This window comes from Eublepharis macularius, chromosome 11 (genome assembly GCF_028583425.1).
Source record: "Eublepharis macularius isolate TG4126 chromosome 11, MPM_Emac_v1.0, whole genome shotgun sequence".
NCBI lineage: Eukaryota > Metazoa > Chordata > Lepidosauria > Squamata > Eublepharidae > Eublepharis > Eublepharis macularius.
In genome coordinates this window covers 65,376,692-65,395,737 of record NC_072800.1, presented here as the reverse complement: position 1 = coordinate 65,395,737, position 19,046 = coordinate 65,376,692, and the positions used below count along the sequence as shown (strand labels likewise).

Genomic DNA, 19,046 nt, shown 5'->3' with positions numbered 1-19,046 from the left:
TCTGGTTCTAGGGCTTTGGATGGATGCTGTGTTACTGAGCTGCATCCCTATGCCTTGGGCTGCTTCCATGTGGACATTTTGCTCAGGTTTGGCTTCCCAGTCAGAGGGAGTGTGGGTTTTTTGGAGCATCCACATGACATTGTTCTCTCATCATCCACTTTCCACATGTTCCTCTGCTTTGTTGTGAACTTCTGCAAATCTGGTTTGATATGATCTCTTTGAAAAGATCACAGTCAGAGTGTGTTTGTATGCTCTGTGGATTGGAAGGTGCACATTTTTTAAAGTCCCATCCATATCAGCACTTAGCCCCCGCCCTTCCACAGCCTTCATTTCGCCCTGTAATCCTTTTGTTAAATGCTGTAGCATTATAATATTATAACAACTACTAATAGTTCCTCTGAGTTCTTCTCAGCTTTAATTATTAAGAAAGTAAGTCTCTATTCCTTTTGGTTGTGGAGATATAAGTAGAGCATATCTCTGCACCTTAGGTAAAAGAATAAAGAAACGTTTTGATACAGCACAAAAGAGAGAGGTTCCGAGATTACACAACACTGTACTCAAAAAACCCTCAAGAACCTGCTTATCACACTACCAGGTGTGTTACATATTGCTAATGTAACACACCTGGTAGTGTGATAATCAGGTTCTTGAGGGTTTTTTGAGTACAGTAAAGAAACGTTTTGGCCTGGCACTCAAAGACAGTAGGCACCAGGCAGGCCTCATGGGGAAAAACTTTCCACAGGCAAGATGCCTCTGCTGAAAAAGCCTTGTCTCTGGTTGCCACCTGGCTCACCTCTGATGGTGGAGGCACAGAGAGCAGAGGTTGTGAAGACAATCTTAGTTGGCAGACGGGACAATACAGAAGGAAGCAGTCCTTCAAATACCCTAGCTACAAGGCTTTTAGGGCGTGTTACAACTAGCACTTTGAATTGTGCCTATAAACAAATGGGCAGCTGGTCCAGAAGTTTCAGCACTGCAATGATACAATCTTTGCATCCCACCCGTGACAGTCGTCTGGCTGTTGCAGTTTGGACCAGCTGAAGTTTTTGGACAGTTTCCAAAGGCACCCCCATGTAGAGTCATCTAGTTTGGATGTAATTAGAGCATGGCTACACTGTGGCCTGGTCAAGCGCCTCAAGGAACGGCTGCAGCCGATCTGTCAGACGAAGCTGCCAAAAGGCACAAGGTTCTCTGAATCCCCAGCTTTCTTTTTTTCTTTTCTTTTTAAAAGTAAGTCTGTAACTCCTTTCATTTGCATTGGCAATGAACCCTGCCAAGAGAACTGTTGCTGGGTGGAAGAAGCCTTATGGAACTGGTACTGATTGTCAAGTAGAGTACCCAAAAAGCTTACCAAATTGGACGAGAAGAGCAAAGCAAATTGTCTGCCATCTTGTTCATATGACATCCAAAGTGAATGGGGGCAAGAGCTTTGCCGGCTCCTGTTTGCATATATAATACAGTGATCCAGTATGTTAGAGCAAGATTTGGGTCCAGTAGCACCTTAGAGCCAAAACACACGTTAAGAAAAACCTAGGTTCAGCACGTGTTCTCTTACCTCAAGGTTTGCCGGGATCTGTAGGAGTCCTGGAAGCTTAAAGTAGGCGTCCTGGAAGCTTAAAGATCTGTAGGGGTCCTGGAAGCTTAAAGTCCTGGAAGCTTAAAGGATCTGTAAGCGTCCTGGAAGCTTAAAGGCGTCCTGGAAGCTTAAAGCTTAAAATACAGGCGCCTGTATTTCCCTTTCCCTTTTTGCTGCTCTGTAAATGCTAAACTTTAAGCTTCCAGGACGCCTACAGATCCCAGCAAACCTTGAGGTAAGAGAACACGTGCTGAACCTAGGTTTTTCTTAACGTGTGTTTTGGCTCTTAGAGAACAATTAGATTTCTAGGGTATGAGCTTTCGAGAATCAAAGCCTTTGTGGATGAGAACAATAAGTCTGGTCTTCAGGAGGTGCTCTGGAAAGTTCACTAGCAGGGCATAACCCCTGTGTAATCGTTCTCAGTGTCTTGTAATAAGGGACATACAGCCTCTGGACATCCAAGTTCTGCCTTTAGCTAGTGTGGCAAGCAGTGGGCCTAGTAAAACCTGTCAGTGCGACTGACTGTTACCATGTTTGGTGACAACAAACAATGCAATTTAATAAAGAGTTGTGTAGAGTGGTGGCAGTCACTGTATTATCCTGCTCTGATGGTCAAAACTACTTGAATTTAAGAATAATATTACTTAGCATTGTTATTGTGTTATGAAGGTCAATCCTATTCAAGTGTACTTAGAAGTCAGGCTTCCTTATGTGCGTGGGATTGCACATAACATGCTTCAACTGCATAATATTGCATCCAATATACCTATTTTGCCATCCACATGGAAGCTACTTTGTATTAAGGAACTTACAACAACCAGTGTTTGGGCTGCAGAAACTTTATGCACACATCAGTTATCAGTAGTATATAGTAGTATGTTTTCAGTTATGTACATTGACATTCTTACATTGGCTTATTCTTAATATTATGCTCTGAATTTTGATATAATTGTTAAAAGGTCCAGACCCCCTGGGCTAGATGTGTATCACTGTCACACATAGATTTCAAGGAAACAATGCTATTTGTTTTTAAATCAAAACACATCTTGGCAGTAAGAGAGGCATGTTCTTGGCTATTCTTTTTTCTACTTGACTACCGGACTATTTTTCAGTTGCCGTGACCTGGATAGCCCAGGGAAGCCTGATCTCAGATCCTGGAAGCTAACCAAGGTTGGCCTTTGTTAGTAATTAGACGGGAGACTCCCAAAGGGTTGCAGAGTCAGGCTGTGGCAAAGCCTCTTGCCTTGAAAACCCCAGTGGGGGAGGGGGGTGTCCCCATAAGTGAGCTGTGACTTGATAGCACGTCCCACCACCATTCTTCAATTGCATTTGTCTCCAACCAGCCAACATTAATCTGAGGACTGTGTTGGTAAAAAGTAACATATCAATCAACATTAAAATGTGCAGTAGACAGGGCTGGGTGTTCAAATCATTGTTTCCCAGGAACCCAACTTCCTTGCCCAGGCCTGACTTTGCCTTTGCTCTTCTGTAAATAAACAAATTCCAAGGGAAAGTGTTGTATAAATAAATAATCCCCTCCAGCTCTCCTCTGCAGTTGATCTTTCTGTTGACCTCTTAACTAACACCGTTCTGGCTGCATAGGGGCCACATGTTCTTACTTGACCTTGATGATGTAGAAAAGAATTCATCAGTCTAAAAAAGTGTTCTTCTTGTCCTTTTTTTGCTTTGCACAATTGTAATGTTTTTATAGTTACTGATCTGTCACTCTCCATAAAGTCATCTGTCAATAAAACAACCCCGTCTGTGGAATTTCCAGTCCGTCCTTGTTGCTCATGAGCTTTTTCATGTCTGTCTTGCAGAGTCAGTGTCTTGGTTGGAGCTCCCAAAGCCAACACTACACAGCCGGACATTGTGGAGGGAGGTGCTGTCTATTATTGCCCTTGGCCGGCTGCTGAGTGCAAACTGATCCCTTTTGATAATACAAGTAAGTAAATGGGCTCTGCACCGTGGTGTGCATGGGAATGCTCAGTTGAACACAGTTGCATTAAGGAGGCTGCAGCCCCCTCCCCTTCTGGTCAGCAGATTGGATACTCTCTTCAATTATTTTAGTTCCTCTGATCTAACTCTCTGCCTCTCCCAGAGGAAATGCCGTTCTTGGATGTTTCTGTATATGTGCTTGTGGAGAAGTATTTCATGGTCCCCCAAGATCTAACTATGGCATGAACTTCAGGGCTACTGCTTTCCTTCTCCTCCTTAACTATTTTTTCCCCTTGATGCATTTCTACAATGTGATTTACACTGGAGTCCTTGTCAACTTCAAGTTTTACAAAGCATGTTCCTAGTTTAGCATCCTCCTTTCAAGTGCATAGTCAATGTTTAGCACCTTTCTCTCCCAGAGGTTTTCTGGCCAGTTGGATGAAGCAAAGAAGTACCTTGTGCTGCAAGCTTATTTATTTCCTTAAAAAGGGGAGGGGGGTTCTTTCAAAATAACAGAGGCTGGATGGAAAACGATTGAGGCATAATGTGGATGGCTTGCATCCCCTTCAGATCCCCTCCCCCTCTGACAGATGGTTTTTATTTAATTAAAGGGGAAACATATTTTGGACAGTTCAGGCTGTTTATGTTTTCTGTTGTTTTCCTTTATGGCCCTTGAAAATCATTTAGTGCTAGTGTTTTCTGAAACGTTGAAATGGAAAGGTTTTAATTTAAACTTCTAATCTTTAGAAGCAATGTTTATGAATCATCAAGTTTGGTTTAAAGTTTGTGCTTTCATGAATGTACCAAACCTATTTTTGCAAACACAGATCTCAAAGCTTCTCTGAATGAGCCCATGCAAGATTAGTAAGGTGATACCTTTGACTGTAGCAGTGTCTCCTTGGGGTTGTTTCCTTCAGGCATGAAATAAGGAAGCTGGAACTGAAAATCAGTTTGCCTTTAGACTAATAAGCAATTCTTGATGGGCACAAAGTAGACTCTGGTTATATATGTCGTATATCTGGTAGCAAGCCATCGGCATATGAAATGGTCGGGATGGAGACGTTAAATCTCGAGGATTTACTGTCTCTTGCAGTGCCTAGTTGGGAGACAGTGATCTTCGCTCTCCAGTAACTTTAAGAATTCTCATTCACTAATATGGTTTCCATTTTTCCCCTTTTAAATACATTGCTAAAGATTCCTTTGAGGCCGCAGGGACAGAATACTCCAAATGGGAAACATGTACTTGTTTTTCAGCGTCAGTTAATTTGTGATCTATGGGATGCATTCAACTCTGTCTCATAAGAGAAATGAACATACTGGATGAGGAAGGCTTCATGCTGTGACTGAAACACATATATTCTGTATTATTTTCCTGCAAAGAAGGAAGTGTTGATTGTTGTGATAGTGACCTGTCCATGGGTGGTCTAGTGGCATGGCAGGAGGAATCTCAGAGGCCCTTTTGTCTAATTTCTTCAGCATAAGACAATCTCACTAGTAACTGTAATCAACAAAGAATTCCATATGTGACTCTGTTGATGTGCTACTAGTTCACAGAGATAATTGGGTTGGATCCTGTTGTACAGATCAGCACAGACGAGGAGGTGACTTTCACCAATTCTCCCCTCATGGCAGCCCAGCTCCTCCTCATGCTGTTCTTAGGGATCTCCCACCCCCCACCCCCCCAGGAACAGAGCATTTTGGGATGCAGCAGGAAGGGGGAGGTGAGAACATTGCATTCCGTAAACGGAAATCCTACTACGTGTTTTAAATTTCTACAGGAACCTCTTGAAGGTTACTTTTAAATCCTCAAGGCATCTTTAAAGAAAAGGGAAGGATAGTAGAAGACCCATACCCTATTTGCAGGATAGGAATGACTGCAGGATGAATGGGTTTCCATTGGGGAGAAAAGCCAGCTATAAATATCTAAATAAAACATCAGAAGTATTGTGTATAGTCTTCTTTCCCTGTCATATTTGCTTGGATTTTCAGATGCAAGCATGCCTTATGCTCATGTCATCAAAAAGGAATGTGAGAAGTTGCCTGTTATGAAAACCAATCAAGACAACATAGTGAGCATCTACTAAAGAGAACAGACATTTTTGTTTGCTAGCTAGAGTCACATGGGGACACATTTGGTGGCCCTTAGCAGAACCTATTCAGGGATGCCTGACATTGCAGCTGTGCTTATTTTCTCCCACCCCAAACAAGATTTCCCAGTTACTGAAGAACAGAACACAAAAATGGAATTCAAGTGGCTTTAATTAAAGAACGGGACTGGTTCAAATATTGCTGTGTTTTTATAGATGACTTGGGATTTGCCAGCATCAAAGTTCTGAACATAATCTCCAAAAGCATCATACAAAAGGGTGAAAAATGCTGAGCAGAGTATTCCAAGTCTGAACATCCAGAAGCTCCGTCTTAAGCATAAATTTAAGTTCAAATTCGGTAGTCATAGTTGAACCATAAAAGGTGACCAGTGATTAATTATAATCTTTATATAAGTACAGACTATAAACCACAGCTGTGGGCAAGCAGATAACATATCAGACTGAGAGCCAAGCTACAAGTGACGCCTGACACAGGTTGGACACTTGTCAGCTTCCCTCAAGTTTTGATGGGAAATGTAGGCGTCCTGGTTTTACAGATTGGCTCTCCATTACAGCTGCAAGACCAGGATGCCTACATTTCCCATCAAAACTTGAGGGAAGCTGACAAGAGTCCAACCTGTGTCAGGCATCACTCGTAGCTTTGCTCTGAGAATCACACTCCTGCATCTGTCCCACATTCTAGTCTGTTCCTAAATGGTGAACTCAGGGATCCTGTGACAGGTTTTCATGCTGTAGAGGGACTTCCTCTTTTCTCCCCATCCACTTGAGTAAGCTGGCTTATAGAATGCTTCATGGGACTTGTAATCTTTCAGTGAGGGGAGACTGTACGGCACGCTTGGATGACTTTCTCACTCCCATTGCCAACAATAACCATCGGGAGCTCAATGGAGCAGCAGACAGAATGAGAACACTTCCTACAAGTGGCCTTTGTGGAACAGCAATAGCAGCAATACTTTTGACTTGCACAAATTGGAAACGGTTATGATATACCAGTGTGTTGATGTAGCTGAACATCGCCACCCAAGCTTTGCAGCCTGTGGTCAATTCAAACCACAGCATGGTCTCTCTTGCAGAGGCACTGCAGATGGATGCTATTACCAAGTGAGCTGCCACTTATATAGTCTTAAACACATCAGGTTTTTTTCTTCCAGCCATTTTTTTAAAAAAAACAGTGGCAGCCAGTTCATTAAATGACATGTAAATTAGCAATGTCTGCTGTTTGCATTTCTCAGAAGGACATTATGAAATGTAGGATTGAATCTCAAGGATGGTCATCATTTATATATTCACATTATTACTACTATCCTCTGTCCATCCACTGGCTACAACTTCCGAGATAATTTCTTGTAGAAACAGAGGAGGGTAGCCTGAGAAGAAATTACTTAGTACAAGTTGAAAGTTGTGCTTCTGGTGCTAGAAGTGAATTTGTGGTATAACAGCAGAACAAGCAGGCTTCAAGCCTTTTTGCAGGGCAAATTGTGGCATGGTAAATATGGGGGCAGTGGTGGAGAGTGGAGACCTTTCCCTTTTTAAACATCTTAACAGGCAATAACTAAATCATGTAACAAACTGTATAGAATTCTGAGGGCACTTCCCATTAAAAGCTAGCTTGTCAAGAACTGCAGTTAACTGCTTGCTGTCTCAATGGCAGCCATTCACAGTGCAAGCCTAAGCAGCATTACACCATTCCAAAGTTCATTTAGGTCAATGGGCTTAGAAGAATGTATCTCTGCTTAGGATAGTGCTGTTAAATGCCTTGTACTATGGCTTGTAGCCGATATTTATTTTTCTTCTTCAATTACCACCACTTGTTTGTGGCCATCCGACATGCCAGATGCCTGCCCCAGAAATCTAAATACTGAGAACAATTGTAGAATACTGGCTAAGAAACGGAGTCTGTAGGTTAGGAGGTTCCCTAGTTCGAATCATGCTTCTGTCATGAACTCACTATTGCAAGAGCTCACTTTCAGCCTTGGTGCCCTCACCCCATCTGCAAAATCTGGATAATAATACTAATCTACCGTATAGGGAGGTTGTAAAGGTTACAAGGAGATAATGTATGAAAAGTGCATTGAACACTTGAATGTGGTGTATAAATCTAAAATGCTGGGTTTTAAAAAAAATTACTTCATAATTGTACAAAGATTTTGACATGAATCAGATGCATGTAGGCCAAAATCTTTGTACAATTGAGAGCTAATTAGGAAAAAGATTTATACAGCATTTTGAGCATTCAGTGCCCTTCACACACATTATCTCCATAACACATACAAACGAAACATGATGGAATTGTAAGAGGTATGAATCAATAAGCTCAAAATCATAAAATGAGAAATGGAACATTTAAGCATTATAATCCTGGTTGTGAAGGAAGCAAAGTGGACCGGACAAGGACAGAAAATTACCAAGTATTTTACTCTGGAAATGACAAACAGGTTGAGATATACAGGTGATGCCTCATTACGAGCAGAAAATAGTAAAGACTTGAAACGACCATTGAGGAAGGTTAAAGGAGAAAGTGCCAAAGCAGGATTACAGCTGAACATTAAGGAGACAAAAACTACTGAAACTACTGAGGAATTACACAACTTTAAGGTTGACAAGAAATTGAAATTACTGAAAAGTTTCTATTCCTTGATTCAATCATCAACCAAAAGGAAGTCTACAGTCGAGAGATCAGAAGGAGACTCTGTACACTGTTGTATGTGTATATTGTTTCTAACAGACAACTAAACCTGTATGTCCTGCTGACTTTAGTGGAATCAAAAAGGAGTGAACCAAAGATGTATCTGGGCAACTGCCTTGGAGTTTCCTATTTGCCACTGTTTAAAGAGAAGATAAAGGAAGAGGAAGGGAAGAAATTGGCCAGGGAATACTGATTCAGAGTTCATTCTGGGTTAAAATTGTTTCTGTAGATTAATTCATACTTTACAGAGGTACCAGTTAAGTACTGCTGATCTCTTGGTGAACACTGAAGGGGAGATGGTGTCTGGGGAGGATGTCTTTCAGGGAGCTGTGGTGAGGTGTGGCTCCACAGCTCATATCTCATATGAGTTTACAGACACGAATCTCTCTTTCAAATATAAAAGCTAGTCACCAAGCTGACCACCAAGCTGGCCATGCAGTTGACAAGCAATAAACTCTTCTAGTATAATACAGTAGGAAATGGCCCTGTGTTGTAAATATGGCCTTTGTGCTTTTTGGAGCCCTGTCCCTAACTATAATCTGTTTCAGAAAGTGTTTAGGATCATACTGTAGTTCTTCAGATGGACCAGAAGAGGTAGTTATAGAGCAGCATTAAAGACACCTTCCTTTTATTGACTCTATAAATATTGAATTTAAGGTATTAAATTCTAGCTTTTTGTTCAGTTTTCTATCTGATTCCCTACTCTAAATACTCTAAATACTCTAGCTACTCTATTTTAAAAATACATGCTTATTTTCTGGAGAATAACTATGTATGTAGGTATGTATTTTTACAAAGAAGTTTAGTTCTAAAGCCCACTATTCCTGGAATGAGACTTTGCTAATCATAAAAGATGAGGTGTGCTTTTGGTCCCTGCGGGAGTGCTCTGTCTTCTCTCAGGCAGCCAGATTGTGGTTTTCAACCAAAGTATGAATCTTCTCCTCAAGAAGAAAGATGGAAAATCTTTGGCAAAATGTGCAGCTGAGATAAAACATGAGGCAATGTAGCCAGAAGCAGAGCTGATTGTAACAGACCCCAGGTATTCTTTTAGCAGAGGATATTTTGTGAGACTCCAGGGATTTAATTACATGAAGAAAATATTAACCATGAAGACAGCGAACCCTGAGGGAAATTATTACAAAATAGGATTTAGGTGTCAAAGGAAAATACTGACAAATGGATAGCTCGTCCTGTTGCTTTTGCACACCAGAGATTCAAGAGCAGCCAGATTACCTTCTAATGATTTAGAGGCAGAGTTCTGATTTATGCCGGGTACATGGTTCCCTTTATCAACTGTGACTTTTAAGGAGTGAACAGATGCAGCTTAGTTCACCTAGGTCCAAGGCTGCAGTCTTAATCATATTTTGTTTTTCTTCCTCCCTAAGCAGTGGACTGGTTATGCAGGCAAATAGAGGCTTAAGAACTCACAAGCAGATATTCCAATGCAGCGGGATTTTTTGAACCACGCTGGTTTTGCCTTTACTTGGGCAAAGCTGCTTCTGACTTCAAGGAAAGTGCCTTGCACCAGAACTATTAATAAAATTGAATAAGAAGTTCCTATTTGGATGAGTTCAAGTGATTTCTCAAGATGCAGTGTTTTCTATTTGAGTGATTATTTCATTGTGTCCCTTTCAAAAGGAAGAGAGATGTATGCATGCAAGTAGTCCTCTAAGCTGGATTTTATTATTTGTGGTGCACTTCTCTAGACACCCTAGAGAAATTAGTTACTGTCTTGTCCTAGATTCCAATGGCCACTTCAATGAAGATACATGGAAATCACTTGCATGTAGGAAAATTCGTGAAAGCCACACGAAGGTGGTTTATATGTTACGATTGCCCATGCTAAGGTTTTGCTGCATGTTCATGGAAGTCTCAGCCAACCGCATATGAAGTGGCCATAAGACTTGAATGTTATTTGGTTAAGCCCTGCTTTAAAGAACAAATAAAACGTATATTTGTTTAGATACTGAAAGAGAGTTGGCTTGTGTGAAAAAGAATTTGGGGTAGTACCAATCAATTAAGTTACAGGAAAAATAATAGCTGGCAGCAATAATCTTTACAACCATTATTCAGAGAAAGAGAGAGAAAGAGCGTGCACATTTATTATTCTGAAAATTCAGTTTTGAAACACTTTTTAAAAAGACTCATCAGTTAACTTAAATAGAACATGTCAGAAAGCTAGAAGTTTGGTTTTATTATTTGTGGTGCTTGGTCTTTCTTCATTGCAAATATGAATTCTAAAGGAGTTTTGATCTCAGTTATACTTTTTCTGGAGCAGTACTTTTGTGGTTGTTCTCATAACAGTTCAGGTGACATCAAAACAGTCACATGGTCATGTACCCCAATAGTAGTTCCTCCAAATCCTCAGATAGGACTGAATTAGACATGGGTACTAACAGGAAAAAAAACCCCCGAACATGGTGTTTGTTGTTTGTTGCCATCCATGAACAATGAACATTGACAAACATGACCTGTTCACGAACATGTTCGTTGTTCGTGGGGACCAGCAGGCTCTCCTCCAGCCATCAAGATCCCTACCACACCACTCCCAGAAACCCTACCTGAGCAGGCAGCAGGAAATGCACCAAAATAAATAATAGCTTGGTCCCAGAGCCTGGCAGCAGCCATGGAACCTGAAGGGGTAGATCCCTACTGCACCACTCCCAGAAACCTTACCTGAGCAGGCAGCTGGAAAGGTACCAGTAATAAATAATAGCTTGACCCAGAGCCTGGCAGCCTGGAACCTGAAGAGGTAGATCCCTATCCCACCACACACAAAGAAAATTCAAGCTCCAATGCACTCTCCCTGTCTCTCTCTCAAAATGCCAACAGCAGCTGTCTCTCCCTCACTGTCTTCAAAACCAGAGCTGGGAGTCCCCCTCCCCCCTGCTCTTTGTTCCCTTGTAACAAATTTGGAGCTCCACACTTGAAAGGAAGACCTGCATATCAAGCTAAATTGGGCTTATATTGGGGTTTCCAGGGCAACAGCAGGAGTTCAGACAGAGTTCAGGCAGTCCCTGCCTCTGGTTGCCAAGGGAATTGATTGCAGGTGCCAGATTGTCTGGCTTGATGAGAAGAGACGTGCAATGACCACCTGTTTGTTTAGAATGGGGCCTCACAAACAGCTTATTTGTGAACAGCGGATTGGGATGTTCATGGCTTTTTAAAGTTCGTATTGCTGTTCGTGCCCATCTCTAGACTGAATCCACGAAATTATCATTTTATTTATTTTGAGGGACATGTAGAGAATAGGTCCTATTATGTTCCAGAGAGAGAAGAAGTGTGAGCAGGTTCAAATATTATTACTTCCATGTGGAGACTGCTGAAAGCCACTCCTATGTGAAGCACCAAAATGTTTGTGCTGTACAAATTATATGGAACTTCTTGCCATCACTCTTAGTGGCATATGGCATGGACTTGGTAAAAATTCCACGTAATTAGATTGACTTGTGCAATAAACCTGTGGTGCTTTCATGGGGAAGAGTTTTTTCATGATGTCCGCACGAAACATCACGCACAGGATGGGAGTGTTTAAATGGTCCTCTAAAGACAGTCCTGTAGCAGGGGTAAGCAGTATCTCTAAGAGAGCAAACAAACGTGAGTAGGAGAAGGGAAAGTGGAAGAAGAGGAGAGATTTGACAGAGTAGGAGAGAGGAAAGAAATTGTCTTAACTTGCAGGTTATTTCAGTGCTGCATTTTGTAGCAGGAATCATCTGGAAGTACTTACCTGAAGTGATACTTCAGATATATAAAGAAACTTCCATGGCCAAAAACTCTGTTAAGCGCAGAGTTAACGTATCAGTTTAAGATAAATGAGGCCAGCCTGGTAGCTTGAGTTCTGCAATAACAGAAGAAGGAGAGAACTCTACAAAAGCAAGAAGACACTTACCTAACAGAAGTGTGATAAACAACAGGCAATACAACAGGCAATATGATGTGGTCATAACTGGCTAGGTAGAGAGTTAATGGAGGGAAGAAATTGTATACTTTTACTAAGTCATTGATGAACCTTTCACATGGTGTCTAGTTAATGAAGAGCATGATGGATTTGGCTTGCAGATACTTCTTTTCCTTCCAACACAACATGTGCTGCGAGTGAAATAAAGGGTTGACACTCAGTGATGCAAGATATATTTTGATTTGTATGATAGCAAATAGGGGTGTGACCCCCTACTCAAATCTGTAAATCCTTTTTTTTACTGAATCTGAAAAAAAAATCAGAATCCCCTTGCTTTAATTTGCCATTGAATTGGACCCCAGGATCTAATTATCCTGAAACATGGGGGGGGGGGGTTTAGAGGATATTCAGGAGTAAGACCCCTGAAAGTTTTCTTAAAAATGCCACCCCCAGGCCCTGGATAGCCCCCATATATTTTCCTCCTTAGGGAATAATGGAGAATGGCCAGTGGCACCTTCTTTGGAAGCCCGTAAAATTGGTCCCGGGTCCAATCTTCATGAAACCTGGGTGGTCTTTAGAGGAATGATGGGAGTAGTTTTCCTCCAAATTTGGTGAAGTTTGGTTGGAAAATGACCCCCCCCCACACACACACACCTCACCAGATAGTACCTAGATTGATTTTCTCATAGGAAACAATGGCCAAATTTTACAAAATTAATTTGGCAATTAAAACATTGGGCAGGAAGAAGGAATTACTGAGGGAGCACTAAACAAAACTTTTAAAAGTCTTCACCCACTGGTGGAAGATGTCAACAGAAGGGGCCAAACCAATCTTCCTGGACAGAGAGTTCCAGTGTGATGGTGCCATGACCAAGAAGGCCCTCACTCGGGTTGTCACCCTCCTAATCTCAAAAGTCAGGGACCTTGGAAGATGACTGTAATGGTTGGGGACGTTCATAAGGGAGCAGGTGGTCCTTCAGGTATGTTAGTCCCACACCATATAGGGCTTTAAAGGTCAGCAGTAGCACCTTGAATTGTGCCCAGAAACAGATTATGAGCCATTATTGATGGGTTAAGACTGGAGTAATATGGCCCCTATGACTCACTACAGAGAATATCCTGGCAGCAGCATTCTGCACCAGCTGAAGTTTCTGAACACTTCTCAAGGGCAGCCGCAGATAGAACACTTTGCAGTAATCTAATCTAGATGTAACCAGGGTCTGTGCCACAGTGGCCTGATCTTTTCTGCCCAGGGAAGACCACAGCTGACTAACTAGTAAAAGGTAGTCCTGGCCACAGCTGCCACCAGCTTATCCAGTAGTAGGCTTGGATCCAAAAGAACCCAGCTTTTTGATCCAGCTGTGGGCTAAATAACCATACCTTCAGGGAAGAGGCATACTGACTCAACAGCAGTGACTGATGAGCAGCAGCTGTCCACACTCTAGCTAAGAAACTCAGGGAGCACCCTGCTTCTAGCCAGTCTCTGCTCTCACTAGCCCAGGTATGAGCTGCGGTCTAAATAACTATATCTGAGCCAATACACTGAATTGAACCTGGGAACTAATTAGTAGTGGTAACAAATAGGGGTGTACAGGAGAGGGTTGATTCAGGTTTCCCGCTTCAGGTTTACCCAAAGCGTGAAAAAATTTCAGAAATACCTTAATTCCGAAGCTGCAAGCTGCTTTGGAATTAAGGTACTTTACTCGCTTTGGTATGCTCCATAAATATTCGGAGCATACTGAAGCGAGGGGGGCAACTCCTCCACCCCTACCCCCCGTGGCAACCCTTCCACCCCCCACCCCCCTGGGGAACCCCTCCACCTCCCATCCACTTACCTTACCTGGTGGGAGGGTCAGCTGTGCTGTGGGCCGCTGCTGCCACCACGGCAGCAGCACGAGGCTTCAATGGCCTGGAGGCTCCAGGCCGTTGCAGCAGCCTTGTGCTGCCGCAGCAGCGGCAGCGGCACGAGACTGCTGCGACAGCCTGGAGCCTTCAGGCCATTGCAGCCTTGTGCTGCCACTGCCTAAGCCTCCGGGGCATTGGGGAAGGCTGGAGCTGCCTCCTCCGGGGGTGGGGGTGAGATGATGTGGGGGTGGGACGATGTTTAAAGGGCCCCGATGCTGCTTGCAAGCAGCGGCGGGGCCCTTTAAACTCAGCCCTGAAGCTTTCCGAAAGCTTCAGAAAGCTTTGATTCAGGATTTCCGAATTGGGGCCAGTGATTCAGATATCCAGCATCTTTTCGGATCTGATTCGGGTAGTTTACCTGAATCGGAAACCCGAAGCACACAGCCCTAGTAACAAATGGAGCAACTGCAGAACAGGTGTATATGCTTACTTCATTATAAGAAGTCAAGCAGAAGGTGCAGATAAAGTTCCTTTGCCTTTATACAGTTTTAGAATATCATACACAATTGATCTTTGCCATTTTTCTATGTCAGTTTTGTTGCTTGCATTATCATGCTTGCAGATATTTCATAAAATTGTTGGTCCTGTTTTTTTTAAAAACTGTTGGTCCGGTTCATGAATTCAAAAGCGTGATGTTGTTGTTGTTTTGTTTATAGTCCACCTTTCTCACTGAGAGCCAAGGCAGATTACAAGGGCATATAATGTAATCAGTAGCTAGAACATTCACAGAGCAAAAATACAACATGATCAATAGATAAAATAGGGTATGGTAGCTGCAAATTTGAAAAACCAGCAGAAAGCCAAACACATAGATGAAACCTTTCTGCATTTAAAGCATAAGTAATTAACATGACATCTTTAGCAACATCAAACTAACCAGTAGGAGCAAATCTACATCAGCAGAGAGTGCCCAATAGCCTATTTTATACTCCCTATCCCTTACCAAGGCATTTATTTGAACTATTTCTTATGGCAAAGCCCTATAATCTGTGAAGAAAGCCCTCCTCAATAATTTAGTTTTGCATAGTTTTCTGAAAGCTAGGAGAGTGGGAGCTTTCCTGACCTCCTCAGGCAGGCCATTCCACAAGGTGGGGGCTATCGCAGAGAAAGCATGTGTGCGGCAGTTGTTGATTTATCCCAACTGCAGAGTGGTGTCTGCAGAAGGCCCTGTTCAGATAGCAAGGCTGCCATGGTGGAACATAGGGGGAAAGGTGGTCGCACATGTATGAGGAGCCGAGGCTATGAAGAGCTTCATGATGCGAACAATGTCTGTTCCTAGAATACAACAGAATTGTACCTGGTAGCTCTGCCTCAGTTGTATATCATAGAGCAACAGCAAGCAAGAATTGCCAACTCTGGGAGGTGAAATTCCTGGCGATTTGGATGTGCAGCCTGGCAAGGTTATGGTTTGGGGAGGGATGGGACCTCAGCAGGGCATAATGCCGTAGAATCCACTCTCCAAGGTGTCCATTTTCTCCAGGGAAACTGGTCTCTGTGGTCGGGAGATGAGATGTAATTCCAGGAGATCTCCAGGCCCCACCTGGATGTTGTAAATAGACATGGGCACGACCCCCAAAAATTTAACGAACCTGTGGTTCGTGGTTCGGTGCCACTGACGAACCTGAACAAATGAACCGTAATGAACATTTCCCATTACTGAACCAGTTTGTGGGGCTCAGAACGGCCCCTGTTGCACTTAGAGAGCCCATATTCACAGGGAGTGTTTAGCAGGCTCTCCTCCAGCCAGCAACCAAGTTTGGTCAAGATTGCAATAGGGATCTTGGAGTTATACTCTCTCCAATCCGAGGCCCCCAGGAAACTCCCACTCGATACAATTAGAGCCACCAGTTGACGTTGGCCCAGTGTACAAGGGGTTGGCTGTCAGAACTGCCTATCAGGGTTTGCAGGGATGAGATTGGAGTGCCCATGGCTACAGAACACCCCCCTTCCCCCTCCCTTCCCCAGGGGGTCTTCTCCCATGTAACCAATTGTAACCAATTTGCAGCTCCATGGTTGGAAGGAAGACCTTCCGATCAAGGTAAGCTGGGCTTCGATTCGGGTTTCCCGGGTGACAGAAGGAGTGCAGACAGAGTTCAGGCATTCCCCCAGCTCCGTTTCCAAGGGAATTGATTGATGGTGCCTGACTGTCTGGCTTCACGAACCACAGGCGAACGCAATGAACCAGGCTTCCAATGAACGCTGGTTCGTTGGCCATGGACCCTCACGAACCGCCGGATCGCGAACAGATGATCAGGCGGTTCATGGGTTTTTTTGGTTCGTAATGTGGTTTGTGCCCATGTCTAGTCGTGAACCCTACAGCAAGCTCAACACACATGCAGTCTTTGTGCTGGCATCCCTTTATGTACAAAGCCTACTCACATATATTGCTTTACATGAATATACATGTAAAGCTTGCTGCAGCTGTATGGACTAATTTTTGGCGATGGGACTGGTATTTGCAGTCCCATCCAGATATGTATGTATGTGTGTACATTTGAACACTATATTGAATTTGTCATTTTCGGAGGGATTATGAAATCTCAACCACCATCTTGGATACATTCTTGGAAGAACTAATGCCATGAAATTGCTTTGGGTTATAGAAGCATCCTTTGGGGCGGTGGGGGGTGGGATGGGGTACGGAGAAGACTACAAATTATAGCTTTTTAGCTTCTGGTTATGATTTTTATCTTTCAAGTTCTCCAATGCATAAACCTTTAAAAAAAGACTCCCTAAAAAGGTTAAAAGAAATAGTCTCGGAATTTATTCCTTAAAAGGTTTGTTCCTTTCAAGCCAAGGCCATGTCTGTGTTTCAAGTTTTGAAAGTTTTGTTTTCAATCAAGACAGCATAGTTGAACCAGTCTTGTTTTCAGATATGGCAGATTTTTTTAAAAAAAACTTTCCTTTAAAGTATGTAACTGCTTATTTTCTTTGGGAGTCAAAAGGTATTTTACTTTTCTGGGTTTTAGATTAGGGCAGAGTCTGACTGAGGTGTGGAGAGAGCTGCAGCCAGACAGAAAATCTCCCCCAATTTTTCTGGACTGAACAACATTCTACTTGATACTGGCCAATAGCTGGAATATTTTGTGATTATTTGAATTTGTGGCACTGGACATGGGGATGACGGGGGGAACTATGGATTGATGGGTAATCTGGAACAGCAAAAATCTAAATTCAGGGAGCTTAGAATGTTTAAAATTGTTTCTGAATTAAATAATAGTTTGAAAAAATTTGCCAGTTGCCTGTCAGTTCTTTCATGGTTAAAGCAAATCATGGAATGGAGAGGGATACTAATACAGAGCTAGAAGGTATGCAAATATGTGGCACTGTAGCTAGAAGAATGGCAAAGTTACACTGTACTGGGGCTTACTAGTAACTACTGTTGGAGATATGCACCTGGGAAAAAGTGGTATTTTTTTAAATTTTGGGAAGGGCATAAATAATAGTATTCATTGGTGATCTGGTCTCCCAGTACCATTTCAGCAATCTGGTTCAGGTCTTTCCAGGATTCCAGAATTATTGGGGTTCAGTTATTCCCTATGGGGGGAATTTGGGTGACAACTGGAATTGCTGTTTTTCAATCAAATGCCACCAAAATTGCAGATGAAGTAGTTCTGCATGTTCACTACAGAACTCCCAGGTTTCAAATGAACTGGACCAAGGGACCCAGTTTTATGGACCACTGAACAAAGAGCCGTTAGCCATCCTGGTTGTGGAGGAAAAAAGGGCCCTGCCCCCATGAAAGAGGGAAGGAAGGAGAATGAGCTAGCCAGGGCTATGCATCTGCCTTGTGCTGCCTGGGAGCCACTGCCTGAGAAATTTGGAAACTCAATGAAAATGCTGAATGGAAACAACTGTTCAGATTTTTGCCTAAGAATCCCAGATTAGTGGTACTTACCCGAAATAGCAATTTTCATGTATGTTTTTGGCTCAGGAATTCTGGAATGCACACCCCTAACTACTGTATAAATATGTTTTTTTGTTTTTGTAAATACAAATAATATGATTTGACATTGAAAAAATACTTTAAATCCCTTCTTTGACGTGTGTTTTTTTATATTTACTTAGCTTGAATAACAAGGTTAGGTTCTGGGGAATTTTTTTTTTATAAGAACCAGAAACAAAAGTAGGAGTGTGCAGATATGACAGGGGAAAGGTCTATATAAGTTTGTTTGTGGGTATAAATAGAGAAGTTCATTAGGAGTGACTGGTAAGGGAGGAACATAGCTTAGGAACATATGGGAAATCAGTTTACTTCAGAGGACTGAGGGGTGAAAGGAAGAGATGTCTGTTTTTTATTAAAACCTGAGGTACATTATAATTGGGCTGACTTTTTTCCCAGATGGCTTTTCTTATACTGACATCTGTGACATGTATATAAAGCAGTGTTAAAGAGTTGTCTCTTGTGGCAGTGTGTGCACATATAATTCTGCTCAGAGCCTAAGACTCAGGCTGTCCTTCATGCTGGTTGTGGAGTTATGGATCATGAGAAACTGCATTTGCTGACCAAAAAAAGTGACCACTAAGAAGTTTTTTTAAAAAAAAATTCTGTGGATATGTTGTTATTTTATTTTATGACTAGCTTGATGCCCGTGCTTCTCTACGGTATTTAACTATTTTAAATCCAGTTATAATACTTATGGGTATGTAACATTTTTTGGTTTGGGGGGGGGGGGTTGAATTGGTTTTGTAGTATAATAGCACAATACCCAAGCTTCTCAAAGGTGTTTGAATAAAGCGAAGCGTGTTGATGCCGAAAATGAAGTGAATTTCGAAATGTAATTTTAAAAGGAAAAGATTGTAGTGCAATAAATAAAGTGAAAAATAAGCACAACCTTTTTTTTTCTACTGAAGGACTTCTTTGTAGACCTCATTGGTGGTTTTCCCCTCATGTGCTAGGATCACCAGGCTGTTGGGTGAGCTCACTCTGGAGCA

General features: G+C 42.3%; 1 protein-coding gene across 1 annotated transcript in view; it reads left to right on the top strand.

Moving 5' to 3' along the window:
• ITGA8 (integrin subunit alpha 8) overlaps positions 1-19,046 on the top strand; it is a 159,148-nt gene that overhangs the window by 1,738 nt on the left and 138,364 nt on the right. The window contains exon 2 of the mRNA XM_054991800.1: positions 3,397-3,521. Coding sequence (XP_054847775.1) covers positions 3,397-3,521 — 125 coding nt within the window. The remainder of the gene's footprint in view (positions 1-3,396; positions 3,522-19,046) is intronic.